This window comes from Heptranchias perlo, chromosome 17 (assembly GCF_035084215.1).
Source record: "Heptranchias perlo isolate sHepPer1 chromosome 17, sHepPer1.hap1, whole genome shotgun sequence".
Taxonomy (NCBI): Eukaryota; Metazoa; Chordata; class Chondrichthyes; order Hexanchiformes; family Hexanchidae; genus Heptranchias; species Heptranchias perlo.
The window spans coordinates 60,554,940-60,567,920 of NC_090341.1; the positions used below are offsets into that span (position 1 = coordinate 60,554,940).

At 51.7% G+C, this 12,981-nt stretch overlaps 1 protein-coding gene across 2 annotated transcripts in view; it reads right to left on the reverse strand.

Moving 5' to 3' along the window:
• cacna2d2a (calcium channel, voltage-dependent, alpha 2/delta subunit 2a) overlaps nucleotides 1-12,981 on the reverse strand; it is a 1,119,650-nt gene that overhangs the window by 189,166 nt on the left and 917,503 nt on the right. For both annotated transcript variants that reach the window (XM_067999049.1, XM_067999048.1), the window contains exons 15-17: nucleotides 3,323-3,388; nucleotides 2,473-2,547; nucleotides 233-307 (exon numbers count right to left, since the gene is read on the reverse strand). In XM_067999049.1, coding sequence (XP_067855150.1) covers nucleotides 233-307; nucleotides 2,473-2,547; nucleotides 3,323-3,388 — 216 coding nt within the window. The remainder of the gene's footprint in view (nucleotides 1-232; nucleotides 308-2,472; nucleotides 2,548-3,322; nucleotides 3,389-12,981) is intronic.

A 12,981-nucleotide genomic window follows, 5' to 3' on the forward strand; every position in this document is an offset into this window, starting at 1 on the left:
AGAATAATCAGACAGGGTCTCTGGGTGTGGGAGAGAGTCTATGATAGAATAATCAGACAGGGTCTCTGGGTGGAATGGGTCGAATGGCATTTTCTGGCCGCAGACGGTTATAATCAGTACTTTCATTATCCAAGTGGGTAAATGATAACGAAGCTCACAGTACATCATACCTGAGCTGAAGGACTGTTACATACATTGTCTAAATGGGCGAATTGGTGCTAAAATCTCTTACCTTTGGCTGTAGGTTGGGGTGCAACAGGACGTATCCATTTGGATTGATGGCGAAAAAGTACCCGTTGCCACCTAACTGTGAGGAGAAAACAAGGGAGAACATCAGCAAGAAGCACTAGCAGAAATTTCAAAACAAAATAAACTGGGGCACAATAGCCCCCTCACTGCACCTGGCCAGCACAGGAAGGCCAGTTGAGCAGAATCAGGTTCAGTTTTGTGGCCCATATATGTGACTGCACCTGATGAGTTCAAATTGTATGGGAATATCGGAGTGTAATCCCTCCAGGAGCAATGGGCACACAGTGCAGGACCTCCAGGGACATCGGCTAGACAGTGCAGGACCTCCAGGGACATCGGCTAGACAGGGCAGGACCTCCAGGGACATCGGCTAGACAGGGCAGGACCTCCAGGGACATCGGCTAGACAGGGCAGGACCTCCAGGGACATCGGCTAGACAGGGCAGGACCTCCAGGGACATCGGCTAGACAGGGCAGGACCTCCAGGGACATCGGCTAGACAGGGCAGGACCTCCAGGGACATCGGCTAGACAGGGCAGGACCTCCAGGGACATCGGCTAGACAGGGCAGGACCTCCAGGGACATCGGCTAAACATAGCAGGACCTCCAGGGACATCGGCTAGACAGGGCAGGACCTCCAGGGACATCGGCTAGACAGGGCAGGACCTCCAGGGACATCGGCTAGACAGGGCAGGACCTCCAGGGACATCGGCTAGACAGGGCAGGACCTCCAGGGACATCGGCTAGACAGGGCAGGACCTCCAGGGACATCGGCTAGACAGGGCAGGACCTCCAGGGACATCGGCTAGACAGGGCAGGACCTCCAGGGACATCGGCTAGACAGGGCAGGACCTCCAGGGACATCGGCTAAACATAGCAGGACCTCCAGGGACATCGGCTAGACAGGGCAGGACCTCCAGGGACATCGGCTAGACAGGGCAGGACCTCCAGGGACATCGGCTAGACAGTGCAGGACCTCCAGGGACATCGGCTAGACAGGGCAGGACCTCCAGGGACATCGGCTAGACAGGGCAGGACCTCCAGGGACATCGGCTAGACAGGGCAGGACCTCCAGGGACATCGGCTAGACAGGGCAGGACCTCCAGGGACATCGGCTAGACAGGGCAGGACCTCCACAGGCACCAAATATGTTAATGTCTCTCAGATCATCAAAAACCAGGTTGTTAACTTGCAGAATATCAGTCAGCTTGTCTGATTGATTTAATTAACAGCTTTGCTCCCTTAATGTGAAAGAACTTGTTTGATGCAGTGTATAATTTAATATGATTAATCCACTCGCATCCTTTATCCGACCTACGGAGATACTGTGGGAATCCAGTGGCATTGAAAGTAGCGGTGAGGGGGCATTTGAGCAAATCAGCACCTGCAGAGGATGGAGGGAGGGCCTGAGGCTTGGCAGTTGGGAGTTTGATGCAGAAGGGAGTGGAGTTGAAGGATGGTTAGGGGGCCGGGGGCTGTAGTCGGAGGCGAACTTATCGTGTCTTGGGACAGTTTAGGGGTGAATTTACATTTACACCATTTTCCCGGGGTTGTCCCGGAGAAGTTACAGCTGTCAGAAGGGAGATCATCTGCGGGGAATCAGTGCCTTGGTACTGTGTATGGGTACGATATTGTGCTTTCATATCTCACCGTGTCCTTCTCTCTTTACATATTGTTTTGCCTGTAAATAACATTTGAGCAAGAAATTTTAGCTTAAATGAGGAAATCAGGCGCTGTGATATTCTCTGGCTTCAAAAGTGACGGGAGTCCATGGTGGGCCTTCTATAGTGAGTGATATCAGGAGTTGATCATTGAGGTTGTGGGACACTATCGCACACCTGGCATGAATAAGGATGCAGGTTCTGGGTCCTGGGAGACTCAGTCTGCTGTAGAAACTGCTGTCTAACTCTGGATACAAGAACACATGTTGGAAAAAGGCCGAACTGAAGGACAGAGGTTATTTTCCAAGCCCCCACAGTACCAGGTGTGAGCGAAGGGTGCACTGTCTGCAATTATCCATCCCCCGCTTTCAATGGACTGAAAGTCGTAGGCAGGGGCCAGCGATCATCCAATAAACTTCCTTCTGGATATCCGAAAATGTCCCCCTATGTATCTGTCCGAGCATTGAGTCAGATGAGTGCCTGCAGCCCGAATATCACTACAAGGCCAGTCCACAACGCTTGTGTCAGGGCTCGTGAACACGAGATGTTCATTTTGTACGTACGTTGTAGCGAGGGGTGAGTTTCTTGATGTCATCGAGAGCAACGTCAATCCCCATCACTCCGAGAATGAGCTGGTTCTGTAAAGGAAACAGTCTGTTCAGAACGGCTGAAGTGACTGAGGCCCCGGAGACTGAGGGTGCAGTCTAGTAAGGCTTCAAGGCATTTTTTTCATCAGCTGTGTGTCTCTGACATGGTTGGATACCCTTCTCTAAACCAAGCTAGCCAGAAACCTGCACGGGTAGCGTTTGCCTTTGTTCAACGTGGAATCTGCACTCTACGCCCACAGGGACACAGCCCACTTACCATGTCCAGAGTACAAAGGCACAAGTAAGCAAGAGCCAAGGATTAGGGACCCCCAAGTGGGTGCAGTGTTACCTGGAGCCAAGTGGGAGGACCCTCAGCGCCGAGTGGCAGGTCTGCCCTTTCAGCTTAGTGAGTTGGACTGCCGAGTCAGTGAACGGTTCAGATAAATATACAACAAGAGCTCCAATTGTAGGGTAGAATGTAAAGCTGGGCCCAGTGTCTACTGCCCAGGCTGGGTGACATTGTCAGACCAGGCAAAAACAATTAACAGGAGCTCCACTCAACACCGGAGAGGGGCCCTGTCCAAATGCTAGAGAGGTTCCCCATTGGAGCAGCAAGGAGGAGTTCGACAGAGGAGCTATCTCGGAGTCAGTAGATCCCACAGTTAAATGCTAAAAAGAAGTCTTGGACCAAGGCTAGGCAGCCACACGGGGGAAAGTGTTCTTGGGGGAGAATGAAATTGCCTGGAAATGGGGGTTAATTCTGCCAGCTCCTCCCCTCCTCCCTGACTGACTGGCACAACAGGGCACACATATCGTCACCACGTACCTGCTGGCCATTCTCCACAGTAATGTTGAAAACTGGCATCGTCCCTGTAACCACCAGCCCAAGGCCCTAGGATCAGCAAATCAAAGCAGTCACGTTATATTTCCAGTTCTGATGAAAGGTCACTGACCTGAAACGTTAACTGTCTCTCTCTCTCTCCACAGACACTGCCTGACCTGAAACGTTAACTGTCTCTCTCTCTCTCTCCACAGACACTGCCTGACCTGAAACGTTAACTGTCTCTCTCTCTCCACAGACACTGCCTGACCTGAAACGTTAACTGTCTCTCTCTCTCCACAGACACGGCCTGACCTGAAACGTTAACTGTCTCTCTCTCTCCACAGACACTGCCTGACCTGAAACGTTAACTGTCTCTCTCTCTCTCTCCACAGACACTGCCTGACCTGAAACGTTAACTGTCTCTCTCTCTCCACAGACACTGCCTGACCTGAAACGTTAACTGTCTCTCTCTCTCCACAGACACTGCCTGACCTGAAACGTTAACTGTCTCTCTCTCTCCACAGACACGGCCTGACCTGAAACGTTAACTGTCTCTCTCTCTCCACAGACACTGCCTGACCTGAAACGTTAACTGTCTCTCTCTCTCCACAGACACTGCCTGACCTGAAACGTTAACTGTCTCTCTCTCTCCACAGACACTGCCTGACCTGAAACGTTAACTGTCTCTCTCTCTCCACAGACACTGCCTGACCTGAAACGTTAACTGTCTCTCTCTCTCTCTCCACAGACACTGCCTGACCTGAAACGTTAACTGTCTCTCTCTCTCTCCACAGACACTGCCTGACCTGAAACGTTAACTGTCTCTCTCTCTCCACAGACACTGCCTGACCTGAAACATTAACTGTCTCTCTCTCTCTCCACAGACACTGCCTGACCTGAAACGTTAACTGTCTCTCTCTCTCTCCACAGACACGGCCTGACCTGAAACGTTAACTGTCTCTCTCTCTCCACAGACACTGCCTGACCTGAAACGTTAACTGTCTCTCTCTCTCTCCACAGACACGGCCTGACCTGAAACGTTAACTGTCTCTCTCTCTCCACAGACACGGCCTGACCTGCTGAGTGTTTCCACAACTTTTATTTCACATTTTCATGATCCACTATATGGTGCTTTTATGTGACATTCCCTGTCCCCTTCACAGTATTTTCAGCATTTATCACAACATTGACCCACTTTTCCCAATCTCACCAACATCAGTGTTAAATGCTGATCCATCTCAAGGACAAGCACCTTCGGTAGAGAGAGAGGGGGGAGGGAAATATATAACAAAGGCTTCTCCCATCACCTCATCCAGGTCACCACTCCTCATGTGTGAACCTGGACAGGGTCAATAGGGTATTCAACACAGAGGGCATCACAGCTGAGTCCAATATCCAGAAACACCAGCTGAGAGCAGGAAACCTGGCTGGTATCCCTCCTTGCCAGACCAACGCATCACAGCCCATTGGAGCACGTCGGCTGGGATCAGCTAACGCAGCACGGACAGTGGATGAGGCAGGGAACTCCTGAACTGTCTGGCTCAGTGCGACACAGTGCCTTCACTCTCAGTGATACACAGTGCCTTCACTCCCAGTGATACACAGTGCCTTCACTCTCAGTGATACACAGTGCCTTCACTCCCAGTGATACACAGTGCCTTCACTCTCAGTGATACACAGTGCCTTCACTCTCAGTGATACACAGTGCCTTCACTCCCAGTGATACACAGTGCCTTCACTCTCAGTGATACACAGAGCCTGCACTCTCAGTGCTACACAGTGCCTTCACTCCCAATGATACACAGTGCCTTCACTCTCAGTGATACACAGTGCCTTCACTCCCAGTGATACACAGTGCCTTCACTCCCAGTGATACACAGTGCCTTCACTGCCAGTGCTACACAGTGCCTTCACTCCCAGTGCTACACAGTGCCTTCACTCCCAGTGGTACACAGTGCCTTCACTGCCAGAGCTACACAGTGCCTTCACTCCCAGTGATACACAGTGCCTTCACTGCCAGTGCTACAGAGTGCCTTCACTCCCAGTGATACACAGTGCCTTCACTCCCAGTGGTACACAGTGCCTTCACTCCCAGTGATACACAGTGCCTTCACTCCCAGGGATACACAGTGCATTCACTCTCAGTGGTACACAGTGCCTTCACTGCCAGTGCTACACAGTGCCTTCACTCCCAGTGATACACAGTGCCTTCACTGCCAGTGCTACACAGTGCCTTCACTCCCAGTGGTACACAGTGCCTTCACTCCCAGTGGTACACAGTGCCTTCACTCCCAGGGATACACAGTGCCTTCACTCCCAGTGGTACACAGTGCCTTCACTGCCAGTGCTACACAGTGCCTTCACTCCCAGTGATACACAGTGCCTTCACTGCCAGTGCTACACAGTGCCTTCACTCCCAGTGGTACACAGTGCCTTCACTCCCAGTGGTACACAGTGCCTTCACTGCCAGTGCTACACATTGCCTTCACACCCAGTGCTACACAGTGCCTTCACTGCCAGTGATACACAGTGCCTTCAGTCCCAGTGATACACAGTGCCTTCACTCGCAGTGATAAACAGTGCATCACTCTCAGTGGTACACAGTGCCTTCACTGCCAGTGCGACACGGTGCCTTCACTCCCAGTGATACACAGTGCCTTCACTCCCAGTGGTACACAGTGCCTTCACTCCCAGTGATACACAGTGCCTTCACTGCCAGTGCTACACATTGCCTTCACTGCCAGTGATACACAGTGCCTTCACTCCCAATGGTACACAGAGCCTTCACTCCCACAGATACACAGTGCCTTCACTCTCAGTGATACACAGTGCCTTCACTCTCAGTGTTACACAGTGCCTTCACTGCCAGTGCTAAACAGTGTCTTCACTCCCAGTGATACACAGTGCCTTCATTCCCAGTGCTACACAGTGCCTTCACTCTCAGTGGTACACAGTGCGTTCACTGCCAGTGCTACACAGTGCCTTCATTCCCAGTGATACACAGTGCGTTCACTGCCAGTGCTACACAGTGCTTTCACTCTCAGTGCTACACAGTGCCTTCACTCTCAGTGCTGCACAGTGCCTTCACTCTCAGTGCTGCACAGTGCCTTCACTCTCAGTGCTACACAGTGCCTTCACTCTCAGTGCTACACAGTGCCTTCACTCTCAGTGCTGCACAGTGCCTTCACTGCCAGTGCTACACAGTGCCTTCACTCTCAGTGATACACAGTGCCTTCACTCTCAGTGCCACACAGTGCATCACTCCCGGTGATACACAGTGCATCACTCTCAGTGCTACACAGTGCATCACTCCCGGTGATACACGGTGCCTTCACTCTCAGTGCTACACAGTGCCTTCACTGCCAGTGCTACACAGAGCCTTCACTCCCAGTGATACACAGTGCATCACCCTCAGCGCTACACAGTGCCTTCACTCTCAGCGCTACACAGTGCGTTCACTGCCAGTGCTACACAGTGCCTTCACTCCCAGTGATACACAGTGCCTTCACTCTCAGTGGTACACAGTGCCTTCAGTCCCAGTGATACACAGTGCATCTCCCTCAGCGTTACACAGTGCCTTCACCCTCAGTGTTACACAGTGCCTTCACTCTCAGTGGTACACAGTGCCTTCACTGCCAGTGCTACACAGTGCCTTCACTCCGAGTGATACACAGTGCCTTCACTCCCAGTGGTACACAGTGCCTTCACTCCCAGTGATACACAGTGCCTTCACTCCCAGTGATACACAGTGCCTTCACTCTCAGTGGTACACAGTGCCTTCACTGCCAGTGCTACACAGTGCCTTCACGCCCAGTGATACACAGTGCCTTCACTGCCAGTGGTACACAGTGCCTTCACTGCCAGTGGTACACAGTGCCTTCACTCCCAGTGCTGCACAGTGCCTTCACTCTCAGTGATACACAGTGCGTTCACTGCCAGTGGTACACAGTGCCTTCACTCCCAGTGATACACAGTGCGTTCACTGCCAGTGCTACACAGTGCCTTCACTCCCAGTGCTACACAGTGCCTTCACTCACAGTGATACACAGTGCCTTCACTCCCAGTGCTACACAGTGCCTTCACTCCCGGTGCTACACAGTGCCTTCACTCTCAGTGATACACAGTGCTTCACTCCCAGTGATACACAGTGCATCTCCCTCAGAGTTACACAGTGCCTTCACTCTCAGTGGTACACAGTGCCTTCACTGCCTGTGCTACACAGTGCCTTCACTCCCAGTGATACACAGTGCCTTCACTCCCAGTGGTACACAGTGCCTTCACTGCCTGTGCTACACAGTGCCTTCACTCCCAGTGATACACAGTGCCTTCACTCCCAGTGGTACACAGTGCCTTCACTGCCAGTGCTACACAGTGCCTTCACTCCCAGTGATACACAGTGCCTTCACTCTCAGTGATACACAGTGCCTTCACTGCCAGTGCTACACAGTGCCTTCACTCCCAGTGATACACAGTGCCTTCACTCCCGGTGCTACACAGTGCCTTCACTCTCAGTGATACACAGTGCCTTCACTCCCGGTGCTACACAGTGCCTTCACTCTCAGTGATACACAGTTTCTTCACTCCCAGTGATACACAGTGCCTTCACTCCCAGTGGTACACAGTGCCTTCACTCTCAGTGATACACAGTGTATTCACTCTCTGTGATACACAGTGCCTTCACTCTCAGTGATACACAGTGTCTTCACTCTCTGTGATACACAGAGCCTTCAGTCTCAGTGATACACAGTGTCTTCACTCTCTGTGATACACAGAGCCTTCACTCTCTGTGATACACAGTGTCTTCACTCTCAGTGATACACAGTGCGTTCACTCCCAGTGATACACAGTGTCTTCACTCTCAGTGATACACAGTGCGTTCACTCCCAGTGATACACAGTGCCTTCACTCCCAGTGATACACAGTGCCTTCACTCTCAGTGATACACAGTGTCTTCACTCTCAGTGATACACAGTGCCTTCACTCTCAGTGATACACAGTGCCTTCACTCTCAGTGATACACAGTGCCTTCACTCCCAGTGATACACAGTGCCTTCACTCCCAGTGATACACAGTGCCTTCACTCTCAGTGATACACAGTGCCTTCACTCCCAGTGATACACAGTGCCTTCACTCTCAGTGATACACAGTGCCTTCACTCTCAGTGATACACAGTGCCTTCAATCTCAGTGATACACAGTGCCTTCACTCCCAGTGATACACAGTGCCTTCACTCCCAGTGGTACACAGTGCCTTCACTCTCAGTGATACACAGTGTATTCACTCTCTGTGATACACAGTGCCTTCACTCTCAGTGATACACAGTGTCTTCACTCTCTGTGATACACAGAGCCTTCACTCTCAGTGATACACAGTGTCTTCACTCTCTGTGATACACAGAGCCTTCACTCTCTGTGATACACAGTGTCTTCACTCTCAGTGATACACAGTGCCTTCACTCTCAGTGATACACAGTGCGTTCACTCTCAGTGATACACAGTGCCTTCACTCTCAGTGGTACACAGAGCCTTCAATCCCAGTGATACACAGTGCGTTCACTCTCAGTGATACACAGTGCCTTCACTCTCAGTGGTACACAGAGCCTTCACTCTCAGTGATACACAGTGTCTTCACTCTCTGTGATACACAGAGCCTTCACTCTCAGTGATACACAGTGTCTTCACTCTCTGTGATACACAGAGCCTTCACTCTCTGTGATACACAGTGTCTTCACTCTCAGTGATACACAGTGCGTTCACTCTCAGTGATACACAGTGCCTTCACTCTCAGTGGTACACAGTGCCTTCAGTCCCAGTGATACACAGTGCATCTCCCTCAGCGTTACACAGTGCCTTCACCCTCAGTGTTACACAGTGCCTTCACTCTCAGTGGTACACAGTGCCTTCACTGCCAGTGCTACACAGTGCCTTCACTCCCAGTGATACACAGTGCCTTCACTCCCAGTGGTACACAGTGCCTTCACTCCCAGTGATACACAGTGCCTTCACTCCCAGTGATACACAGTGCCTTCACTCTCAGTGGTACACAGTGCCTTCACTCTCAGTGATACACAGTGCCTTCACTCCCAGTGCTACACAGTGCCTTCACTCCCAGTGATACACAGTGCCTTCACTCTCAGTGGTACACAGTGCCTTCACTCCCAGTGATACACAGTGCCTTCACTCTCAGTGGTACACAGTGCCTTCACTCTCAGTGATACACAGTGCCTTCACTCCCAGTGCTACACAGTGCCTTCACTCCCAGTGATACACAGTGCCTTCACTGCCAGTGGTACACAGTGCCTTCACTGCCAATGGTACACAGTGCCTTCACTCCCAGTGCTGCACAGTGCCTTCACTCTCAGTGATACACAGTGCGTTCACTGCCAGTGGTACACAGTGCCTTCACTCCCAGTGATACACAGTGCGTTCACTGCCAGTGCTACACAGTGCCTTCACTCCCAGTGCTACACAGTGCCTTCACTCACAGTGATACACAGTGCCTTCACTCCCAGTGCTACACAGTGCCTTCACTCCCGGTGCTACACAGTGCCTTCACTCTCAGTGATACACAGTGCTTCACTCCCAGTGATACACAGTGCATCTCCCTCAGAGTTACACAGTGCCTTCACTCTCAGTGGTACACAGTGCCTTCACTGCCTGTGCTACACAGTGCCTTCACTCCCAGTGATACACAGTGCCTTCACTCCCAGTGGTACACAGTGCCTTCACTGCCTGTGCTGCACAGTGCCTTCACTCCCAGTGATACACAGTGCCTTCACTCCCAGTGGTACACAGTGCCTTCACTGCCAGTGCTACACAGTGCCTTCACTCCCAGTGATACACAGTGCCTTCACTCTCAGTGATACACAGTGCCTTCACTGCCAGTGCTACACAGTGCCTTCACTCCCAGTGATACACAGTGCCTTCACTCCCGGTGCTACACAGTGCCTTCACTCTCAATGATACACAGTTTCTTCACTCTCAGTGATACACAGTGCCTTCACTCTCAGTGGTACACAGAGCCTTCACTCTCAGTGATACACAGTGTCTTCACTCTCTGTGATACACAGAGCCTTCACTCTCAGTGATACACAGTGTCTTCACTCTCTGTGATACACAGAGCCTTCACTCTCTGTGATACACAGTGTCTTCACTCTCAGTGATACACAGTGCGTTCACTCTCAGTGATACACAGTGCCTTCACTCTCAGTGGTACACAGTGCCTTCAGTCCCAGTGATACACAGTGCATCTCCCTCAGCGTTACACAGTGCCTTCACCCTCAGTGTTACACAGTGCCTTCACTCTCAGTGGTACACAGTGCCTTCACTGCCAGTGCTACACAGTGCCTTCACTCCCAGTGATACACAGTGCCTTCACTCCCAGTGGTACACAGTGCCTTCACTCCCAGTGATACACAGTGCCTTCACTCCCAGTGATACACAGTGCCTTCACTCTCAGTGGTACACAGTGCCTTCACTCTCAGTGATACACAGTGCCTTCACTCCCAGTGCTACACAGTGCCTTCACTCCCAGTGATACACAGTGCCTTCACTCTCAGTGGTACACAGTGCCTTCACTCCCAGTGATACACAGTGCCTTCACTCTCAGTGGTACACAGTGCCTTCACTCTCAGTGATACATAGTGCCTTCACTCCCAGTGCTACACAGTGCCTTCACTCCCAGTGATACACAGTGCCTTCACTGCCAGTGGTACACAGTGCCTTCACTGCCAATGGTACACAGTGCCTTCACTCCCAGTGCTGCACAGTGCCTTCACTCTCAGTGATACACAGTGCATTCACTGCCAGTGGTACACAGTGCCTTCACTCCCAGTGATACACAGTGCGTTCACTGCCAGTGCTACACAGTGCCTTCACTCCCAGTGCTACACAGTGCCTTCACTCCCGGTGCTACACAGTGCCTTCACTCTCAGTGATACACAGTGCTTCACTCCCAGTGATACACAGTGCATCTCCCTCAGAGTTACACAGTGCCTTCACTCTCAGTGGTACACAGTGCCTTCACTGCCTGTGCTACACAGTGCCTTCACTCCCAGTGATACACAGTGCCTTCACTCCCAGTGGTACACAGTGCCTTCACTGCCTGTGCTGCACAGTGCCTTCACTCCCAGTGATACACAGTGCCTTCACTCCCAGTGGTACACAGTGCCTTCACTGCCAGTGCTACACAGTGCCTTCACTCCCAGTGATACACAGTGCCTTCACTCCCGGTGCTACACAGTGCCTTCACTCTCAATGATACACAGTTTCTTCACTCCCAGTGATACACAGTGCCTTCACTCCCAGTGGTACACAGTGCCTTCACTCCCAGTGATACACAGTGCCTTCACTCTCAGTGATACACAGTGCCTTCACTGCCAGTGCTACACAGTGCCTTCACTCCCAGTGATACACAGTGCCTTCACTCCCGGTGCTACACAGTGCCTTCACTCTCAATGATACACAGTTTCTTCACTCCCAGTGATACACAGTGCCTTCACTCCCAGTGGTACACAGTGCCTTCACTCTCAGTGATACACAGTGTATTCACTCTCTGTGATACACAGTGCCTTCACTCTCAGTGATACACAGTGTCTTCACTCTCTGTGATACACAGAGCCTTCACTCTCAGTGATACACAGTGTCTTCACTCTCAGTGATACACAGAGCCTTCACTCTCTGTGATACACAGTGTCTTCACTCCCGGTGCTACACAGTGCCTTCACTCTCAATGATACACAGTTTCTTCACTCCCAGTGATACACAGTGCCTTCACTCCCAGTGGTACACAGTGCCTTCACTCCCAGTGATACACAGTGCCTTCACTCTCAGTGATACACAGTGCCTTCACTGCCAGTGCTACACAGTGCCTTCACTCCCAGTGATACACAGTGCCTTCACTCCCGGTGCTACACAGTGCCTTCACTCTCAATGATACACAGTTTTGTTCACTCCCAGTGATACACAGTGCCTTCACTCCCAGTGGTACACAGTGCCTTCACTCCCAGTGATACACAGTGCCTTCACTCCCAGTGATACACAGTGCCTTCACTCTCAGTGGTACACAGTGCCTTCACTCTCAGTGATACACAGTGCCTTCACTCCCAGTGCTACACAGTGCCTTCACTCCCAGTGATACACAGTGCCTTCACTCTCAGTGGTACACAGTGCCTTCACTCCCAGTGATACACAGTGCCTTCACTCTCAGTGGTACACAGTGCCTTCACTCTCAGTGATACACAGTGCCTTCACTCCCAGTGCTACACAGTGCCTTCACTCCCAGTGATACACAGTGCCTTCACTGCCAGTGGTACACAGTGCCTTCACTGCCAATGGTACACAGTGCCTTCACTCCCAGTGCTACACAGTGCCTTCACTCCCAGTGCTACACAGTGCCTTCACTCACAGTGATACACAGTGCCTTCACTCCCAGTGCTACACAGTGCCTTCACTCCCGGTGCTACACAGTGCCTTCACTCTCAGTGATACACAGTGCTTCACTCCCAGTGATACACAGTGCATCTCCCTCAGAGTTACACAGTGCCTTCACTCTCAGTGGTACACAGTGCCTTCACTGCCTGTGCTACACAGTGCCTTCACTCCCAGTGATACACAGTGCCTTCACTCCCAGTGGTACACAGTGCCTTCACTGCCTGTGCTGCA